At 52.1% G+C, this 20,453-nt stretch overlaps 2 protein-coding genes across 3 annotated transcripts in view; one reads left to right on the top strand and one right to left on the bottom strand.

Annotated features, from left to right (window-relative positions):
- The first annotated feature begins 1,130 nt into the window (after nucleotides 1–1,130).
- On the top strand, nucleotides 1,131–1,538 carry QRFP (pyroglutamylated RFamide peptide). Its single transcript, XM_059926601.1, has one exon. The coding sequence runs from the start codon at nucleotides 1,131–1,133 to the stop codon at nucleotides 1,536–1,538; it is 408 nt and encodes a 135-aa protein (XP_059782584.1).
- Nucleotides 1,539–7,328: 5,790 nt separating this feature from the next.
- The window catches only part of ABL1 (ABL proto-oncogene 1, non-receptor tyrosine kinase), a 133,665-nt gene continuing 120,540 nt past the window's right edge, over nucleotides 7,329–20,453 (bottom strand). For both annotated transcript variants that reach the window (XM_059925843.1, XM_059925844.1), the window contains exons 5-11: nucleotides 20,176–20,260; nucleotides 19,340–19,517; nucleotides 17,349–17,533; nucleotides 15,091–15,243; nucleotides 13,801–13,890; nucleotides 13,292–13,456; nucleotides 7,329–11,038 (exon numbers count right to left, since the gene is read on the bottom strand). In XM_059925843.1, coding sequence (XP_059781826.1) covers nucleotides 9,324–11,038; nucleotides 13,292–13,456; nucleotides 13,801–13,890; nucleotides 15,091–15,243; nucleotides 17,349–17,533; nucleotides 19,340–19,517; nucleotides 20,176–20,260 — 2,571 coding nt within the window. In that variant the 3' untranslated portion in view covers nucleotides 7,329–9,323. The remainder of the gene's footprint in view (nucleotides 11,039–13,291; nucleotides 13,457–13,800; nucleotides 13,891–15,090; nucleotides 15,244–17,348; nucleotides 17,534–19,339; nucleotides 19,518–20,175; nucleotides 20,261–20,453) is intronic.

Genomic DNA, 20,453 nt, shown 5'->3' with positions numbered 1-20,453 from the left:
CTCTCTTTATTCTAGCCTCGGCTCTACTCCTCAGAGGACCAGCCGGCACAGACTCACCGTGGTCGTTACCAAAAAGGCTTCCTTTGCGAGGGAACGAGCAATTACTGCCAAGGCAGGGGCATTTTGGGAAGCTCTATTTCTGTTTCAAATCCCCCATGGACCGCCATCCTTGGGGTAGAGTGGCAATTCCTGCATCAGGCCCAATTAGACCTGGGCTAGCATCCCAGCTCTGTCACTTACAAAACTGTGACAAGTTTGGGCAAGTCACCTGTTTTGAGACTGCTCCCTCCTCTGTAAAAGGGGATAAGGGACGCCCTCCTGCAGGAGGGACAGTATCAGGTACGGACGGAAAGCACTGCCCACAGACCTGGCACGCCAACAAGCCCCCTGGCCGTTAGGATCAGGAACCCCAGAGCCTCCACTTTCTAGCTGTGTGGCCCGGGCACAATCTCCTAGCCTTTCTCACAGAGCTCTTGGCTGAAAAGAATGGGAATAACCGTGCCTAAAATAAGGTTCATCGTGAAGATAAAGTGCAACCGTGCCCGTAGAGGTTTCGCTCACAGCCTGGCACACAGGTGGCGCTCAGCAGGTACTGGCGGCCACTCCTCTCCAGGGGGACGTCTGAGTTAGGCCTGCTTTCAGGAGCAACTCGTCTCCACGTCAGAGAGACATTAGCAGAGCGTCCCGGCTAAACAGCTTAACCAGACCCATTCATTATCAAGTTGAAAACTAAGAGGGATTGATGCTATTAACTTTCTAGCCCACGGCTCTGAGATGATATGGCCCAAGAGTCAGTAATTATAATACAGGAAGAATGAGCCCAAATTTGCTCGGCTCTCCCGGGGCTGTCTGTAAGCCATCCCAGCAGCAGTGGTGTTAGAGCGCTCAGTTGCCAAGGCCGTCAAAGATTGCAGGAGAGGGAGAACCAGCCTAATTGGTGCGCTCGGCTCCTGAGCCTGCTAAGACAACAAAGGCCTGGTCCCCCGACAGGGTGACACTTCCTCTCGCTGCCTGCGAGCTGGGCTCAGCCGAGCCACCAGCTTACGCCTTTGATGGCTGCCTGGGCCCTGGGAAGTGTGCTGTGGCCCAGGAGTGCAGCATGTAACCCTCCTCTCTCTCCCCTGGACCAGATGATGAGCCCTTACTCGCTGCCCTACCTCCTCTTCCTGCCGCTGGGTGCCTGCTTTCCTGTGCTGGACACAGCAGAGCCCGTGGACACTGTGGGTGGCATCGGAGGTGAAATGAGCCGGGCCGACCTGGCGGGGGGACGTCACTTCCCCTGGGGCTCCCCTGGGTGGCCGAGAGCGCCACACCCACACGCCCTGCTCGGCATGGCCAAGGAGCTGCAGACATTGGGCAGAGTGTGTGCCGGCTTCAAGTTGAGGCTCGGGAGGCAGCAGGACGATGGCAGTGAGGCCACTGGCTTCCTTCTGGGTGACGGTGAGAAAGCTGGTGGCCTGTTAGGGACCCTGGCAGAGGAGCTCAACAGCTACAGCAGGAAGAAAGGCGGCTTCAGCTTCCGCTTCGGCCAGGGGTGAAGGGGCCAGAGCACCCCAGAAAGGGCTCCTCCGTGACCTGCCCCACTGCCCCCAGCCGTTTCCATTCCCATCTTCTCCTCGAGCCTCAAAGACCAAGATGCTGAGAAGGTGTGGATATTAGTATAATGAATTATAACAGGAATTATAATAGCAGTGGGTTTGGTTAGGTGGGTGCTTACTTCTGATTTCCAACTTTGCTGAAGCAAAATTCTGGACGGTGTCAAAAAGGAAGTGACCAAAAGCAAGTCCCAGTTAAGAAGAGAACACTGCTGCTGGTGGAGCTCCCTGGCGGACTGTTGTGTTTCAGCCCCCTCCCCTGGGGGGCTGGCTCTGAGCAGTCCCCTGGCCCCGGTGGGGTGGCATGGAGCCGAGGATGCCGTTGGGCCGCGAATATGAATAGGCAGAGCTGGCCGTGCTGGCTCCGAGTTGAAGGTCGGTGGACTGAGCGATTACAGTGGGATAAAGTTTTGACCGCCTCCATCGGGACGTCTGTGGTTGACATCCAAAGTGCAACTGTGAGCGAGCACATTCCACTGGGCACAGAGTATGGTTCTGAAAGTTAACGACGGAAAAAAGAAATCTCGTTCTCCATTCCATTAACACAACATCCCTCTGGCAAGAAAACCTCATCCCGCTGGTGTTGAGATGCCATTCAGAAACACCTGCCCATCCCCTTCTGACGACTCTCCTAGGTGGTGCAGCATTTGCCAAGCCAAGAGTTCCGTGGGAGATGAACGAGGAAGGAATACATTTTTGCTGTAGCAAGGTTGCATTTCCAATGTTCAGACTATGAGTGTGTTGTATCTTTTGAAATAAAAGTTGTAACAACTGCAAAACTGTAATGGAAAGCCCGCCTGACTCTTGGCTACAGGTCCTCTGTGCCCCAGGAACTTCGCTTTCCTGAGTTGCAAGTGCCTTAACTTGGGAGATGGAAATCGTGTTGCATGTACCCACACACCCCTCCCAGCATCCCCTTAATTGGCAGTTGGTAAAATACCCATGGCCAAAGGTATAGGGAGACACACACAAAGTGCATTTTCCTCTCCCACTAGATTGCTCTCTCCCTGGTTTTCTCAAAGCAGGGAGCATTCTGAAAACAACTTCTCTGCCCCGAGGGAAGCCGGCGCTGGGCCTGGAGTGGCTGCAGCCCGGGCGTGAGGCAGAGCATCTCTTTCAAACGCTGCTTTGGTGTGTCCTGCATCCCATCCCGAGTCAGATACAGCAGTCTGTTGCTGCTCGCTCCTAGGCTGGCTTCAACCGCTGAGATGAGAACCTGTATTGATGTTCCCATGGCAACATCTCCCCTCCTCCTTCTGAGCTATTGCTTGCCCCTGTTCACAACTGAATAATTTTCCATTGACCTGTCACAATTAATTGGTAGATTTTTATTAGCCTTTTCGACCCACACTGGGCAGGGCCCAGCTTGGCACCTTGGAGCATTTCACAGTGTTTTCCATTCTATTAGAGACATATTCTCCAGTAGCAGCTCTCAGTCCTCAACAGCCAGAGAGCCACTTCATTAAGGGGTGACGGATCCGAGCCACAAAAGAGGCGGGCTGACTGGGGAGCAGAAATGGGCTGGAGAGATGGGACGGGAACACAGGAGTCAGAACACACCTTATGCTGAGGCGAGCTGCCTTCTCCTGGGGCTCCTCCCTGCTCCCCCCGATGCCTCGGTATACGTGTCCTGGGGCTCAGGGCCGCTGTGACAGGGGCCAGACAGTGACACTGAGTCTGGGAGGCACAACATACTCTTTGTCCTCTGCCACTGTCGAGGAAGGGATGATCCAGGATGCCTCCTGCTAACGTGACAGACTGACAGGGGTGGCTCTTTGTCTGTTGGTGAAAGAGGCAAACACTCAAGCCCTCAAGCCACAGGAGGCAGATCTCAAGAAAACGAGCCCCAGTGTGTCCATAAAGGACAGCCCTGGTGCTGAGACTGTACAATACAGGGTGGCCGGATGAAGGAAGTACGACCCCAGCCCAGGCTCTCACCCAAGCATGTGCTCATTTCCACACTGTTAAGGGCGGTGCGGGGGCAGCAGCCTGGATTACCCCATCCCTTAGCTCATTTATACACACAAAGAAGCCAGGGAACGTGCTCACGAAAGACCAGGTGAAACAGAACAGACCAGAGGCCAAGGTCAGAGGGACGCCCTGTGGCGAGGTCCCCTGGCTGATGTTCTCTCGCCAACTTGTACTCTTAGGACAAAAGGAGCCGCCCCTGTAGTCACTAATTGTGAGAACTCAGAGGTCACCAAGGTGGAGACACTCCTGCATGTGTTTACACCCACTCTGGGTATACACTGGCTGGTTTTTAATTTAGTAGGATTAGATTAACCTTGATGGAGAAATCTGAGATAAAGCGGGGAGGGGGAGAGCCTTCAAAGCAGAGGATATCCTGTCATTAGGCTTTCATCATTGAACAAAAATCAACAACAAAGCTGTTCTTTCCAGTTGCCTGTGTATTTGAACTCAGTAACCCTGGAAATCAGAGCAATCCAACTGCTGAGGGCATTGATCTGTTAGATCCACTCCCACTACATTTGGCTAAATTTCGTCTTTACCCCCCAGCCCTCTCGAACCCACTGGCTCTGTCAAGGTTTGGGGGCCTCTCGTGCCACCCCACACCCTCGCTCTCTTCTTGGTGGGGAAGTTTACTCCCCAGATTAGCGAAGGTGAGGCTCTTCGGAAAACACTTATTTTGGAAGCGGGGAGATTAAGCTCCCCTGGGCCGCCAGGCCCGCTCCACCTGGCGTGGCAGTGCTCTCTCCTCCAGCCCAGGCACCCAAGAGCTGTTTGCATTTGCCCATTTTATACATTCAAGACACAAAAAAGGCTTCATCTTGGTGTGTAGATCTCAAGGTATTTAGCTATTAAAACGGACGGGGAATATTTGTCTATATTTTCTTGTATGTTTGAAATGTTAAGAAAAATGTCTAAGAAAAGAGATTTGTGTGGCCAGCAAGGCGTCAGGGCACTGCCATAGTAAACAAGGAGCCACCTCGTCCTAACTTGGCGCTGGTGCCCAAGATGCTGCACGACACACACCACTGGAGACCCCGACCCAGGCAAGGGGCTTTCACCCTCCAGGCAGGGAGCTGGGGCCCCCACCCAAGATGCTGGGCGACCAAGGAGGAGGGCAGACACAGACAGGGCATACTGTGGTTGGGCACTCTTATCCCACCTGATGTCTTCTGTACCAAGATGACATTTAGAAATCGATCCCCCAGAGCACTCAGCTGGGGAACCCTGTCTATAAAATATCCCCGACACCCAAAAAGCTGGGCTAGCTGTAATTCTGACTTCTTCTCTTCCACGATGAAGGGAGGAGCCTGGCCCTGGGGCCCAGGTCTCTGCTAGTCATGCTGTGGCCCTCTGGACCATCAACAAATTCGTCTGGCACAGAAGATGTAAGCTGGCACGTGCTGTGTGACCTCGGGCAAGCTGCTTCACGTCTCTGAAGCCAGCTTTCTCGCCCACTAAATGAAGACAGTGACAGAACCTCCCTCATTTTTTAAAAAGAAGTGTGGGTGTTTCACGTAGTAATGCAGAGCGCGTCTGTAATAGCTAAAAGCACGCACGTGTGAGCTGTAATTCTAAGAAAACTTTCATCGCAATATAACACACATCCAGAACGTGCCCCAATTCTAAGTGTAGTCTGATGAATTTTCACCAAGTGACACACCCATTAGCCAGCACCACCCAGACTAAGCAAGAGGACACCACCTGCCCCCAGAGCTCCCTTGTGCCCCGACCAGGCATGAGTCTCCTCCCGCACCCCGATCACCCGCCCCCCGACTTCTACACCCGACTACATGCCCGTTGAAGTACATGGGAGCTGACGCATCACCGTGTCGCCTGGCGGCCGCCGGCATAACATAGCATGAAGTGGGGCAAGTCTGTCCCACCCCACTGCTCCCCGACATCCCACGGAGTGAACACCCCGCATGTACCTATCCTTCCTGCTCTTGATGACCTTGGGTTGTTTTCCGTTTGGGGTTCTTCAGTGTTTGGGGTTTTTTTTGTTATGTATATATATTTTTTAACATCTTTATTGGAGTAGAATTGCTTTACAATGGTGTGTTAGTTTCTGCTTTATAACAAAGTGAATCAGCTATACGTATACATATATCCCCATATCTCCTACCTCTTGAGCCTCCCTCCCACCCTCCCTATCCCACCCCTCTAGGTGGTCACAGAGCACCGAGCTGATCTCCCTGTGCTATGAGGCTGCTTCCCACTAGCTATCTATTTTACGTTCGGTAGTCAGAAAGAGCAAGTGTTTGTTTTGTTTTTTAAACTTTGACACTCGAGGCTTGTATTTTGTGGTAGCACTATCAACAGCAGCTGCCCGCCTTTGGTGGGCTTGGCCCTCGGGTCCTCACTCCTTGGTTCTGGACCTTGAGGGCAGGACTCAGAACTCTCTGAACACCGTTGTGTGTGCACACGGGTACGTCTTCCTGGGGCTAAATCCGCAGTCCTCATTTGGTCCTCAAGGGTTTCTGTGACCTAAAAAAGGTTAAGGACCACTGTCCTAGAATGGCTAGACCCAAGTAAGTTTCTTGGGCTCGGGTGACATTCATGGAAGATTCTCACTTTGGAGAAGAGTCTTCTAAGACCCTTATTTCACACCGGAACAGCCGCCAAGGTGGTTAGCGTGTATACGAGGCTGCGTCCCGGCCTCACCACTTGTGAGCTACGGCTGGACAAGTAAACTCCAGTCATAGAGCGTGGGGCAACGGGACAATGCACCCTGCCTAAGAGGCTGCCGTGAGGATCCCGTGACGGGCACACATCAGTGTGGCTGTCAACATAATCACTCTACGCCCTCTTGCAGATTGCGAGCTGTCACTCAAGGGAAGAGTGTGCTGCCGGGGGAAAAGCCCTGGACTCGGGAGGTCTGGTGTCAAGCGATCGTTCAGCCACTCTCAGACTCTGCGGCCTGGGCCTGGGTCCTGCCTCTGTGAGACGAGGGAAGAAATGGGTCCCGCCTCTGTGAGACGAGGGAAGAAATGGGTCCCGGGGGCCGCCTGCAGCTCCGGCTCGAGCGCGCCGCCTGATGTGCAGCGTGGGCCGCTGCCGAGGTCTCCGGGGAAGCGGCTTCACAGAACCGCGCTCTTCGACGTGCTTTGGTGGACAGGATCTGTATCCTCTGACAAGGCTGCTGGCTTAATAAGTATCATTATCAGCGGGTGCTACTCACTCCCCCCGACTTCCACTTTCCAAGCTGCCAGCTGGCGTTAAATGCAGACCGAGACGAGGACTCGTCAGCACCCTCCTCGACAGTTCCCTTGGGAGAGGTCACAGCCCGGCCCGGGCCGGCACACCCTGCTCTTCCTCAGCCACCCGAAGAAATAAGATGTCTGGGGCGTCGAACACAAGCGAGGGGTGCTTTGGGGACTGATGACAGTGGCTGAAAGTGAGTTCAAATGTAAAGAGAAAGAATGCACTTGGGGAGGGATTAACCCTTTCAGGCCAGAGAGAAATCCGGGACGTGACCTCCCTCCCCCATTCCAATGACACCGTGACGGCCTGACAGGTGGCACAGCCCACTCTCAGTGCCGCCGCCAAGAGCCAGGCTGCTGGCAGGTAGGTGTTAAGGGCACAGGAAGGGCCTGAGATGAGGACAGGCTTGTGAAACGGCCGATGCGATCGTTCTATTCCGTAAGACCCAACACGGAGCCCCCGGCCCCTTCAGGAAAGCTTGAGTCCTTTCCTGCCCACACGCACGCCACGGCTCTGAACAACAGGGAGGAATTGGCAGACCAAAGCAACCTGCCCACGTGCTAGTGTTGTAAACATTTATTTAAAAAATACTACGGAGGAGAGACGTGGATTCAAAAAACAGAGTCACATACAGAAACAAAATGTATTGGACTGAAAAAAAAAAAAAAGACACCATAGGCATTCCGGAAGGGAGGACGGTGGAAAACTATTTACACATCATTTATAAAAGAGCAAGTCTATAAAAAGAGTGTAATACCAAAGTATAAATGCAAAATATAGTGGCACATCATGTGAACAAGAAGAGACCAGTACCTCACAGAAACAGGCAGTGGAGGGAACCTGGGTGGGCTTTGTTTTGCTTTGTCTGCAAGGCCACTGGCAGTGTTCTGGCACCTCCCTCGGTCTGTGTAGCACAGCAGTCTGGGGGGCAAAGAGGTGACGTGCTGTGAAAACAGCATAAAACGACTCAGAGGACACCATCTCTACCAGAGAAATAAAATACAAATTTAGATGACGAGCGTAAAAATCGGGCCTGTGCGGGTCACGGGCCCTAGGAGGCCTGGGGAGCGGAAGGTGGTTTCCTCCTGGCTTCTCCAGGGGGCGCTCCCGAGCGCGGCGAGGCCCAGAGAGGTGCCCGTCAGCCTGCTCTTCAGCAGCCGCTCTAGGTCAAGGTCAAGGACGCTGGGCTCCTGCCCTCCGAGCCTAGTCCTGGACAGCCTGGGGGAGATTACGCTGCTCTCTGAGACCCTTTCTGGGGCTTCGTTTGTGATTTTCTTCATCCCTGATGAGCCCAACCGAAACATTAGGTTAAGTGTTGCTCGTCGTAATTAAATAAGACATGTGCCCGTCAGGGTGCAGCCAACGCTGGCTGGGCTTTGGTGCTCCAGTCCCTTTCCTCCTTTGCGTGCACTGGCGCCCAATGGCAGCTCCTTCTGTACCGGAGGCAGCTGTGCTGAGGGCCGAGTTCTGAAAGGCTTCAAGAACTCCAGAAAGCTGAAGACTCGCTTGTCACCAGGGAAAGAGACCTGCAAGCATCTGCTTTGCCTTAGAGGAGGACAACAGAGCCGAAAGAGATCAATCGGAAAGCGAGACCAAGCGCCTTTTCAGGGCACCTGGAAATTCAGAAGGAAGGTAACCCCGCGCTCACCGCAGACCGGCCCAGCCCTGGGCTATCTCGGCAGCAGCTGCTCACCCACCGCCACCCCTCCCGCCTCTGGAGCCCCCGTATGCTGACCAGCGACCCTGCTACCCTTGAGACTCAAGGTTTCTATCCAGGATTAGCAGTGCACGTCACAAGAGCGCCGGGAACTGGGCTCTAAGGGCACGGAGACAGCGGGGGACACGGAGCCTCCCCCACATCACGCGCCTCCTCGGCTTCCCCACCTGTCCCGGGACCCGGAGGCTGGTTGGTTTTAGCACCCTGTTTTACCCCCCAAATCAAGAGCTGTCCTTCACGTGAGGAAATGGTGAGGGCACCAGCCCGCGGCAGCAGTGGAGGGCAGGGTGGCCAGCTGGCAGCGCTTCCCAAGATGCAGTTCTGGAAACGTGTCTTCAGCGCAGGAGGCACGAGGAAGATGAGTGCACAACCTCTCTGCACAGGGTGAGCGGAGGTGACGGTTCCCAAGGCCTTGGTGACACAGCTCCCGTGCAGGGTACTCGTTCTTGGGGTGAAACGGAGGTGAAGGCATAGCCAGGGCAGGTCCTCCAGAAAGACAGATGAAAACGAAGCGCTCATCTGCCTTCCCACCTGCCCCCAAGAGCTCAGTTCTGAAGCACGACGTGGGGAAGAGGCTGGCGTGCAGTCCACAGAGCAGGAACTCCACAGATAGAACTCGGACAGGTGGCTCAGGGAGCCCGGGCTGAGGAGACGGCAAGTGCAGGAGGACAGCGGGGCCACGACATAGGTAGTAGGTAGGGCTGCATTCCACGGCGGCCTCGGCTCTGCCCGGCGCAGAGCTCCTGGGCCAAGGTCCCAGCTCGCCGGTCCTCTCTCGGCCACCGTCACGGGCACGGGGGAGCCCTCACGCACTGCAGGCTGCGGACGCCCGGCTTCTGCTACCTCTGTACGATGTCACTGATCTCCTTCACGGAGCCGAGGAGCTTGCTGAAGTCCTGAGCGGCCGCCGGGCCGCTGCCCGCCGTCGCCGGGCAGATCTGGAGCTCCCGGAGGCTGCCCTCCAGCTTGTTGATGGCCTCGCGGAAGGCGAACTTGTTCCTCATCTGCTGGATGGAGTCCACGTAGCTCACACAGAACGTGTACAGGTTTTTGCCGGCTTCCAGCACGGCGCTGTGGCTGGCCATCTGCTCGGAGTTCTTGGAGATGGCCAGGCACAGGGCCTCGGTGCCGTCCAGGACCATGCCCTTGGTGATGGCACCACTGGCGATCCGCTCCGGAGGCTGGCGGGTTTTCCGAAGAGACACGCGGGTCGATATGAGAGGGATGAAGGCGGTGGAGGACGGCTGGTCCCCTGCCAGGGCAGAGGATGCTGAGGGCAACGCGGAGGGAGCGGGGGCCGGGCTGGTTGGGGTCCCCGCTGGCTTGGCGGACGACTGTGGCTTTGGCATGGACGGGAGCGCGGGCTTTTTGACGCCCTCTCCCGGCTGGCTGGGTTTGGCAGCGTCACTGTTCACGGCATCCACAACCAGAGCCATGGGTTTTGCTTTCCCACTGGCACCTGTCTCCCCGGCTGCTTCCTGGCTCGGGCTCTGGGAGGACTTCCCGGCTTTCCCAACGGAGGAGGCTGGAGGAGGGGGCGGCGGGGCGGGTTTGAGCTTGGACAATTTGCCCTTGTCTCTCCCTGGGGACTCGGAGGAGGGCTTGTGCCTCCTCACTCTGGACTCCTCGGCAGGGGCCTTGCTGGCCCCTCCAGAAGCACCTGGCCCTGCCCTGCTGGTGGGGGGCACCGGCTCAGCAGGCGTCCCCAAGGCACTGGACTTCCCAGCCTCGTCCTTGTGGGGAAGGCTAGAGGAAGGCGCGACCACAACTTGCCTACGGAGGAGTTTTGGGGTCAGGCTGGGAGGGCTGGAGCCCGGGCTGGACTCGGCCGCGTCTTTGAAGACCTCGTCGGCTGCTTCCTCGGTCTTCTTCACCAGCCTGGGTGGGGGAGTGCCTGTGCCTCTGGTCACCTGGTCAGGCCTGTTCTCACTTGCCCGCTTCCGAGGCAGAGCTGGCTTCTCACTCTTGTGCCCTCCAAACGTGGACGAGTCAAACTGTCTTCCCGTGGACTGCAGATCCCGAGGCAGCGTGACCGACCGCCACTCGGTGTCCTTGGCCCCGTGGGGCACGCACGAGGCGGAGCAGGACCGCAGGAAGCGCTTGCTGGAGCTGCCGCCGCTCTCCTCCTCGCCGGCTGCTAAGCGGCTGCTGGTCAGCGTGCTGGACTTTTTCCACAGGTGGGGAGACCGGAAGCCTGTACCCCCCGACTCCCGGAAAGCTCCATTGGGGACGCCAGCCCCGCTGCTGGGCTTTAGGGACTTGGCTGGCTCGGCTGCGTCCGCGGGTGCGAGGGCCAGCGCCCCGTTGCTGATGTCTCGGCCTTCTTCCTCAGGGGCCCCCTTGCGCTCTGGCTGGCCGTCCATCTCCCGGAAGGAGCTGCTGCGTTTGGGAGGGGTTGGGGCTGTTTTCTTCTTCTTCTTGATCAAGGCACTGAACAAGTTGGTCTTCTTGTCTTTGGGGAGAAGGCGCTCATCTTCATTTAGGCCGCCATCCTGAGGACCTCGTTCTTTTCGAGGGAGCAGTGGAGACACAGCAGGCTCGTGGTCCAGAGCATCTGAAACACATGGGGAAGAGTTTAATGAGTCCAGGCCAAAGGCGACCGAGTGAGCGGGGAACCTGCCCGGACCGGCCGGCCTCTTCCTACAGAGCAGCCACGGGTCTGGGCGCTGGGCTCTGATGGGCCTGCACGCGGTCCCACTGCCAGCCGCCTGGGCGAGTTAGTTCTCCCTGCTCATCCTCGGCTTTCTCGCCTATAACACGGAGGACATGAAACCTATCCACAGTGCTGCTGTGAGAATGTAACGCGATAACGAACGTGGAGCAATCACAGCTCTTGGCACGAAATTTCTCAGCCACTGTTGTCACTGTTGTTGGTATTATTATTAGGAAAAGCTTAGGTCTCTCTCCTTGAAGACGGCACAGCAAAAAGCGGGGACACCCCCAGTCCCCTCATCTCTTTGCTGGTTTCCTTTAAAGTAGCAGAGTCCCCTCAACACCACTATCTGGAGAGTAAAAAGCATGACAAGGCCAAGCACAGGGTCAGAACCTGTGCCTCTCAGACCAGTCAGCCGCTTGAGGCTCCCACGAGGATGGTCAGGAGGGAAGGGGCCACATACCACAGGGTGCAGTGACAATGGGCCATTATGCCTGGGAAACAAGATGGGTGACCTTTTAAAATTTTTAAATGGGCATTCTTTAAATATGAATAATAGCTCCTAAGAAATCTTTCTGCTGTTGCCAAGCTCCCCGCGAGTGAATGACAGAACTCTCCCTCTGAGGGCAGCTGCGAGCACGGGTGCCGTCAGCGCCCTGGAACTCAAAGCTGAGGTAGCGGGGACCTTTGTGAGAACACCAGGCGGCACACAGGGCTTCTGAATCAGGGGAAGCCAAGGACCTCCCCAAACCTTCATCCAGCGGAAGAAGGTGAAGAAAGTGAAATTCTAATGAATTATGCACAGCTCCACTTCAGGGCTGAACAGCTAACTGACACTCTTGGCACACCATGAGATTACGTATCAAAACACCCCTCAGATGAATACTGATGGGCATAAATGAACACGATTGCTTATCAGTGGGCTTTCAATAAGCCGCAAGTTTTCATAGCAGCCTCTCCTCCCCACACTGTTCCGCGACCTGAAATCAGAACCACTAAGAGAAGGACGCAGGGGCCAGATTCTGGATAATTTACATGCTGTCAAAGCGGGGTGAGCAAGACGGTCCAAGGGCGCGCCAAGAATGCACTCTAATTTAGATTCATTTCTTATGTAAACCTTTCAAGGGTATATTTTTGCTATATTTTATAGTATACATGTCTGTGCAGTAGTACATACACATACCTATGTATAAGACCTGCACACTCAACTTTTTTTTTTTTTAACATCTTTATTGGAGTATAATTGCTTTACGATGGTGTGTTAGTTTCTGCTTTATAACAAAGTGAATCAGTTATACATATACATATGTCCCCATCTCTCTTCCCTCTTGTGTCTCCCTCCCTCCCACCCTCAACTTTTTAAAATTAATATGGGTACATGATGAAAAAAAATTGGGAACCATGGGGTCTATAGATTCTGGCTGTGTCCTGTCCCTTCCCATTCACCCAGCGTGTGGTCCATCACAGCAACACCCAGAGGCCAGGCCCACCTCAGACACCTCCATTCAGTTGGTCTGCTGTAGAACCGAGGCTTCTGTATTTTTTCTTTTTCTTTTTTTTTTTTTTGTTGGGGGAACTGCTAAATCAGAACAGTCTCGCTTAGAGTCAAGCCTGGCCCATAGGAAGCACTGGATCAGTGTTTGCTAATGTTACTCCTGATAACTTCTTGAGAGCCCTTTCTCACCACTCCCACCGCCCTCGCTGGTCTAGGAACAGCACCAGAAACAGATTCTTCTCAGAGGCCTCGAGGGGACACTGGCTCAGCTTTCCGCAGCCGTCTCCCGGCCCCGTCAGTGCCAGTGAGTTTTTCGTATCAGTGCTTTCACAACGAGCTGCTCTTCGTGTGGTTCAATATTTTATTATTGCTGTATCTGCCGCAAGAGCAACCACAAATGCTGTGAATAATACGTGAAAAGGTGGGTTTGTTCTTAGTAGGTTTCATAAGCACCACTGCCTAAGCCAATGGCTCCTAAATGACGGGGCAGGGGGTTGCCGTAGGAAAAGGAGAACCTTCCTCTCTTCGAAGCTGGACCACTAACACGGGGTCTGCCTGTCTTTCTGTGCAGTTCCCACTCACTGCTTCCCATCTGCCTGCACTGGCTCTGAGGGTCGACTCCCCCAGGCCTCAGGCGGGTGCGGGTGGTGAGGACGTACCGGTCTCTCCTGGGCCCTTGGAGTGGGGCGTCTCGGGCACGTCGGGGGCGTCTTTGTGTTCGGCAGCTCTCCTGGAGGTTCTCGTCTTGGTGGGCAGCTCTGGGGCCTGCAGCAGAGTACCTGCAACCCCTCGCATGCCTTTCTTCCCCAATTCCTTTTCCACTTCTAAGAACCACCAAAAAAATCAACAACAAAACCAGCAGTCATCAGTAACGACGTCATTTTGGTATGTTGGTTTTCTTTTTCTTTTTAAGACAAGAGTAGTCATCTATACACAGTTACAGAAAAGAGATACACATCCTGAGGAAATAGTACTTGAGTAGTTTTCAGAACCCTGGCTGCAAGAGACAGAGGGCCACCCCCCGCCCAGCTTTCTGGTCTCAGGTAAGCCGCTGGCCCATGCACTCTAGCAGGAAGTGGACTGAAGGACTGGGCTGGGTCCCACACGGCCGTCCCTCCCATCCCAACCCCTCTCCCCACTGCAGGCACCCCAAGGACCAGCACTTTACCATCTGATATGCTGGATTCCTGGAACATTGTTTCAAAGGCTTGGTGGATTTCAGCGAAGGAGGGCCGGTCAGAGGGATTCCACTGCCAACCTGGACAGATGAGACCCAAGTCAGACTACCCATGAGGCCTTGCTAACAAGCAGGGGACGAGAAATTCTCAAGGAAAAGCCTGGAAATTAAAGCAGCGTTCCAATCCTGCTAACCGCCTTTTGCTATGACAAGTTAAAGTGACGAATGTCACTGTGCCCTGTTGCAGACATTCAGAATTTGGGAAGACTTTAGATACTGGCAGGAATATGGATTATAAAATCCCAGAGACACGCTGACATCAACAACTACGTTTACAAATATATTCTTCCCAACCTGCCTCCAGCAAATGCAGAAAATTACTCAACCAAGTAGCCTGCTTCCTATCTCACCCTTACTTCATGGTTATCAAAGTCCGAATTCCTCATCAGTAAAGACGTGCTAATTAAAACAAGATTAAAATGAGGATTAAGGACTGACTGACAAGCCCAGTGTAGGTGAGGACGTAGGGTCCCTCTCACATGTTTCTGGTGAGAATATAAATTCATATAGACTTTTTGGGAAAACAATTTGAGAAAATCTATCAAAACTTAAAATGCACATGGCTCTCTGAACCAACAGTTCAACTTCTATAAGTACTAGCATAACGCACAGAGGTATGTATGTATGAGGGTGCTGGTTCCTGTCTTGTTTATAATGGCAAAAAACAAACAAATGTTCATCAAAAGAGGACTGGATGAATGAATAAATCATGTAATAGATGCCAGGCAGCTATATAAAGAAAGACACGAGGCGAGAAAGCAGGAGAGAGAGCGAGAGAGAGAAAGAGCACAAGCTCTGAATTACAGACATGGAAAGACATGCCTGTTACGCTAAGTGCAAAAAAAAAAAAAAAAAGTTGAGGGAATACATTTTTATACATATATATAAAAAAAGAGTGGATAAAAGTCACCTGGAATATTTACCTACTATACCAGAAATTTGTATTTATTAAGAAACCCAGGTTTGGTATCTATCAATCTCATTTTTGCATTAAAAACAAACAAAAAACACTCACACATAAAATACTATGCGTAAATAAAGGCATACTGAAAAAAGCGGAAAAAAAATAGGTAGCAAACTGTTACATTAGTTGCTTCTGAAGAAAGGGAATGAAGAGAGGAAACGGAATACTTCGATTTTTTTACTTTACATATATCCTCCTGCCCTGGGTATATGTAAAGTGCCCACAGAGACTTCTAGAACTGGCAGGGGAAGGCTCACATGCTCGCATGAGTTCGTAGACCTTCTCCGGGCAGCCTTCCGGGCGCTCCATGCGATAGTCTTTCTCTAGGAGTTCATACACCTGGGACAAGTCAATTCCTGGGTAAGGTGACATGCCGTAGGTAGCAATTTCCCAAAGCAACACTCCAAATGCTAAAAGAAAAAAGAAAGAGCAGGATCGTTCAAGATGTGTAAGATTTAACTACATTGCATTTAAAACTGGTTAACTGTGCAGTAGACATCAGAAGTTACACCCTCAGAAGCAGGTCAGACACTGACATTTTACCCGGCTCTTAATTACCAACAGCCCCGGATAGAACAGGACAGGATGAGGCTTTCCGTTTACTCACTCCCACCGACTAAAACAGAAGGAGAGAAGGGGCCTGGGTTGAGCAGCCCCTCCAGGGTCTTTTAGGTAGCCTAGCCATCTTGTTGGGAGACGTGCTGGAAGGAACCTAGGACTGGAACTGAGGGGGCCATTACTACTCATGGCTCTGTGAGCAACTAGCCATGTGCCTAGGACAGGCCACCTCTCCTTTCTGGGTACATGAGATTATCTCCAAGGGCCCTTCCAACTCCAAAAATTTCATTAAAATCTTACAGAATCGCTGAAATTCCAGGTCCCATTGAGGAACCAGAACTCCTTGGAGAAACAGGTGATTCAGGTCTGGGGCAGAGAATGAACCTGGAATAGTTTATCATTCCAGATAGCAGAGATGCTACAGAAGACTATAGGGTTTTGTCAAAAGGACCAGGAACAATTTGAAGAACCCACTGGCCAAAGATGAGACAATCTGAATATCAATTAAAAAAATAACTGCAGTGGATTAGTCAATAATATACTCAAATATATTTCAATCCAAGAGCTTATAATAATATCACAAAAGAAAAACAACAAAAACCTGGTCACCATTGGAGGGTATTAAGAAACCAATCTGTTATCGTGGAAACTGGTAAATAATGGCAAGGAAGCAAACATTTATCCTATCTTTCCTGTATGAACTGTACTTCTACTATAACCAAACAGTAGGGGAGAAGAAGTTTTTTATAGAATTATTGAGCTAATAAATGCATAAGGAATGAGAATTAGAGAATTATCATTTGGCAACCCCTAATAAATCAGCAGATCTAGACAAACAGAGAAAATCAAGAATTATGGGCCTACTGATGAAAATGTACACCCCTTCCTATGAAGTACTCTTACTAAAAGAAAAACAAGTCAAACTCGAATGTGATCAAGCTGTCTCGATCCAAATACCCATTATCTAGGGAGAGTGAAGACCGAAGAACATGATAACTCTCACCACAGGGGTACAGTGAGCAGAATCCAGAGTGTGGGAGACTTTAAAGGACAAATGACGGGATTTCTTCAACAAATAACTAGCAAGGGACGCAGAGGGTTAAAGAAGGAATTTTACACATTAGAGGAGACCTAAGGGCCACTGTCAACTAATAGCACTGTGAGATTCGTATTTCCATCCCAATTCAAACATATTGTTAAAAAAAAAAAAAAAAAGCATGACTTTTATGATTTCATTGGAAATTTGAACACTGACTAGATATTTGATAATATTCAGAAATTAATCTCAACTTGTGGTTATACAAATAAAAAAGTCATCTTTAAGAGACTTATGTGAAATATTCATGGACAAGATATTATGCTGTCTGGGATCTGCTTTGAAATAACAAGGATCGGGCGGGTGGGCAGGTGTACAGGATGAGAGGTGCCATGAGGTGATGACGGCAAAGCTGGGTGATGGGTGCCGGGGGCGCATTAGGCAACTCCGTCTTCTTTAGGGTATGCTTACAATTGGCATAATAAAAAGTTCTTTTCAAAAAAGTAAAAATAAAATACTGTCACACTTCAGAGGCTTCAGAGGGTAATATTCTATCTGAATCCCAAACCAAACTATACAGCATTCTCTCCACAGAGGAAGACTCTGGGTGCCTGCAGGGTGGGCCAGCTGCCCCTGCAAACCTAGGCAGCAAACTAAGAGTGAAGACATAAAGCTGGGGAGTGGGGAAAAACAGTTAATCTGAATTATTCTGGAAGAAAAAAGCTCACTTTTACTTCATTGTGGACAGAAAACAGGGGAGAAAAGATTTTAAAATGAAAAAGAAGTAAGAAAGAGAATTAAGTAGTGAAAAAGAAATGAAAGAGCAAGAAAGAGGAAGTGAAAAAGCAAGGAGAGGAAGAAAACCAGGGAAACAGCCCCACCCTGCACGGGCGAGGACAAAACCGGAGCAGCAGCCCTTACCCCAGACATCCGACTTGATGGAGAACTTGTTGTAGGCCAGGCTTTCGGGTGCCGTCCACTTGATCGGGAACTTGGCCCCGGCGTGGGCTGTGTAGGTGTCCCCTGTCATTAACCTGCTCAGGCCGAAATCAGCCACCTTCACCAAGTGGTTTTCCCCTACCAGGCAGTTGCGGGCAGCAAGATCTCTGGGGAAGGAAAAAGTTAATCTGTGAGAGTTCCCAGCTAGCTTTCCAGCTTCACAAGTCCACCGCCGTCGTCTATAAAGGTGCAATACCGACAATGGGAAAATGGAGTCCGGGCCCCCTGGGGGGCAGCGCCCGTCCCTCAGCACCCACCGCGCTCCCACGCATCGAGGGTGGCACAGGGAGCAGGCTCCCTGGCCCCGTGACCTGGAGCAAGTTAACCACCCTCGGATTCAGTTATGCCAGCCATAAAATGGAGATGATAATGACGGCGCTTACTTCTTAGGGTGGTTGTGAGTGGTAGTGAATTAATAGGTAAAGCACTTCCACCGATGCCTGGAGAAGTGTCATCTAAGCGTCTGTTGAGTTATTACTGCTCTGTGCCAGGCACGGGGCACAAACGCATAGGCCAGGCCTCGATCTCGAGAAACTTGCATCAGACTGAGCCTCGCTTGTCCTATTCAGACTTGATAGGACAAAATTTTAAAAAAAGCCCACGACATCCTTTACCCAAATGTATTTCCCACTGTCCTATTTCTTCCTGATGCCTATCCAAATGCATCCTATAAATTCTCTCCTGTGTAATCAGCTTCCTCTCGCCTCCTGATTCTCCCTGGCAAGTAGGAGTCTAATCTTTGGTTCACGGACATTAACCATGAAATCGCAAGGCAAATGAGGGATGAGAAGACGCACCAGCTTAAGGCGATGGCTGCGTAAGATAGCCTGGTCATCAGCGATCAGAGGGGAAGGAAATACAGGAGAGTTGTGCCTGATAGGAGTTTGGTAAAGCACTTTAAGTTTGCTTGAATGAAGAGACAACGAACCTAGCCGTGCAAGGCAAACCAGGAGTCACGAAATCTCAACCTGCAGCCTCAGAGGGTTCACTTTCTTGAGTGACAGGCGCATCTGAAGCAGGCTCGCATGGAGCAGAGAAAATCCGTCTTACAAGGAGCCGCCAGCATTTCACACATGCTACTCTTACTCCTCACTATGAAGTCTCATGTACAGGTTTCATACTTGAGTTAATTGGGTAGGAAAGGTCCCCATGGTGGCGGGGAGAACGTCTTGTGTAAAAGACTCTGGCAAAGCCCATCAGGCTCTGTCCTGCACAGGCCGTCACTTTGCTAGGAAGCCATTTCCACCAGCAAAGAATGCAAAGACCGGGATAATTGTGGCACACTTGAAGGTCAAAACACTCCAGGCTTTAAAGCAGCAAAGACGCTTAATTCAGAATGACGTATACACAATTCTGACACTCGTGGAAACATCCCTGAACCAGATGACAGCAAGTTAAGTGGAGAATGAAATGATAATGACGAGAAGGAAAAACACGTGGCACAGAAACAAAGCCCACGCACGGCTGTTACTGAGCGCTTGTGTAAAAAGCAATGCCAACGGCTCCCAGGAAGAGGTCATAACTGATGAACCCCGGCCCTGGAGGAGCAATGAGCGCTCTACTCCAGAGGGAGCCGTGATGATTAGAAGGGGCGCCTTTTATAAACTTCATTCAATATTCCTCTTAGCCCAAAATGCTTCCGCAGTGAAATATTCAATACTTCTCAGGCTGGGGATTAAGCGCTCTGGCGGTCCAGGAGCCAGGCCGGGCTGAATTTAGTCCCGGATGCACACCCGAAGCCGGCGGCGTCAGGAACCTGGTGGCTGCCTTTGCTCCAAGGTCCGATGAGCTGCCAGCACTGAAGTGAGAGGCTGCGCCAGAAGACCTCGCAGGTTGGGGCTCTCTGTCGAAGGATGCCCGCGCCCCACGTGCGCCCCACAGACCCGTGGGGGGCAGCTTCGCCGGGCTCCTACCTGTGGATGAAGTTCTTCTTCTCCAGGTACTCCATGGCCGACGAGATCTGAGTGGCCATGTACAGCAGCACCACGGCGTCCACCTCCTGCCGATTACACTCCCTCAGGTAATCCAGCAGGTTCCCATAGGTCATGAACTCAGTGATTATGTAGAACGGGGGCTCCCGGGTGCAGACCCCTGCCAACGAGACAAGGCTTCAGGGTGCTGCCCTGCTCCCGACTGAACACATATCACAAAAGACGAGCCCTGAAGAACAAGGCTTCCGAAACGGATTCGGACTCTGCCCCTGCGTCCTGGGCCCAAGTTCTAAGATGGTTCCATGCACTTGTGGGTTGAGATTATGTTCCTGTGGGAGGGACGTGGCCCCGCTCTTTCCTTCCTCTCAAGCCAATGAACTTCAACAGGAAGAGGCTGCCACTGAGTTCATAAGCAAAGGCTGGGCCACATCAGACAAACTAAATCACTGTTAGTTTAAGGCCCGCCGCCCACCCCCGACCCTCCCCGCAACTGGATATGTCTACATACAGAATCACTTCCGTGAAGGAACTCTTGAAATTCTTAGGTTTCAGATGCCAATTTGCATCTGACTGCTTTTGGGTATCAATTTAAAGTAATAACATTCTCCCTCACTCGCGTGGGCACACGGACGGACACATACACACACACCTCCCTCCCACACAGGCCTCCTTTTACCAAGGGCTGGATGCTGGTGGGGGACAGATGTACAAATCGGAAACCTCAATGCAGTGAGCCACCCACCTCTTCTCTAATAGCACCTGTATCACCCCAGAGGGTCTAATTAAAAGGCCCTCTCTCCAGAGCTCCACACACTCACCGAGTAACTGTACTAAATTGGGGTGCTTGATCTCTTTCATTACTGCGGCCTCTTTCAAGAACTCTTCCACCTCCATGGTATCCTCCTGCAGGAAAAAAAAGAAGTGATGACATTATCTCAGCAAGGAAAGTGTTGAAGTGGGGAAGTACGACCCGAATGGTTAATACAAACTGGAGCTTCCACGAACAATCACCCCGGTCCACCAGTCTCAACCACGACATCGCTCTGGACAGGTTCCAAGGTGGCCCGATCATCACCCCAACGGCAGGAAGAATTGT

The sequence above is a fragment of the Balaenoptera ricei genome, chromosome 6 (assembly GCF_028023285.1).
Source record: "Balaenoptera ricei isolate mBalRic1 chromosome 6, mBalRic1.hap2, whole genome shotgun sequence".
Classification (NCBI taxonomy): Eukaryota; Metazoa; Chordata; class Mammalia; order Artiodactyla; family Balaenopteridae; genus Balaenoptera; species Balaenoptera ricei.
This window is presented reverse-complemented; position numbering and strand designations above follow the sequence as displayed.

What these genes read in the sequence shown, in the direction of transcription:
- QRFP (XM_059926601.1), top strand. Translation starts at nt 1,131, where the DNA reads ATGATGAGCCCTTACTCGCTGCCCTACCTCCTCTTCCTGCCGCTGGGT.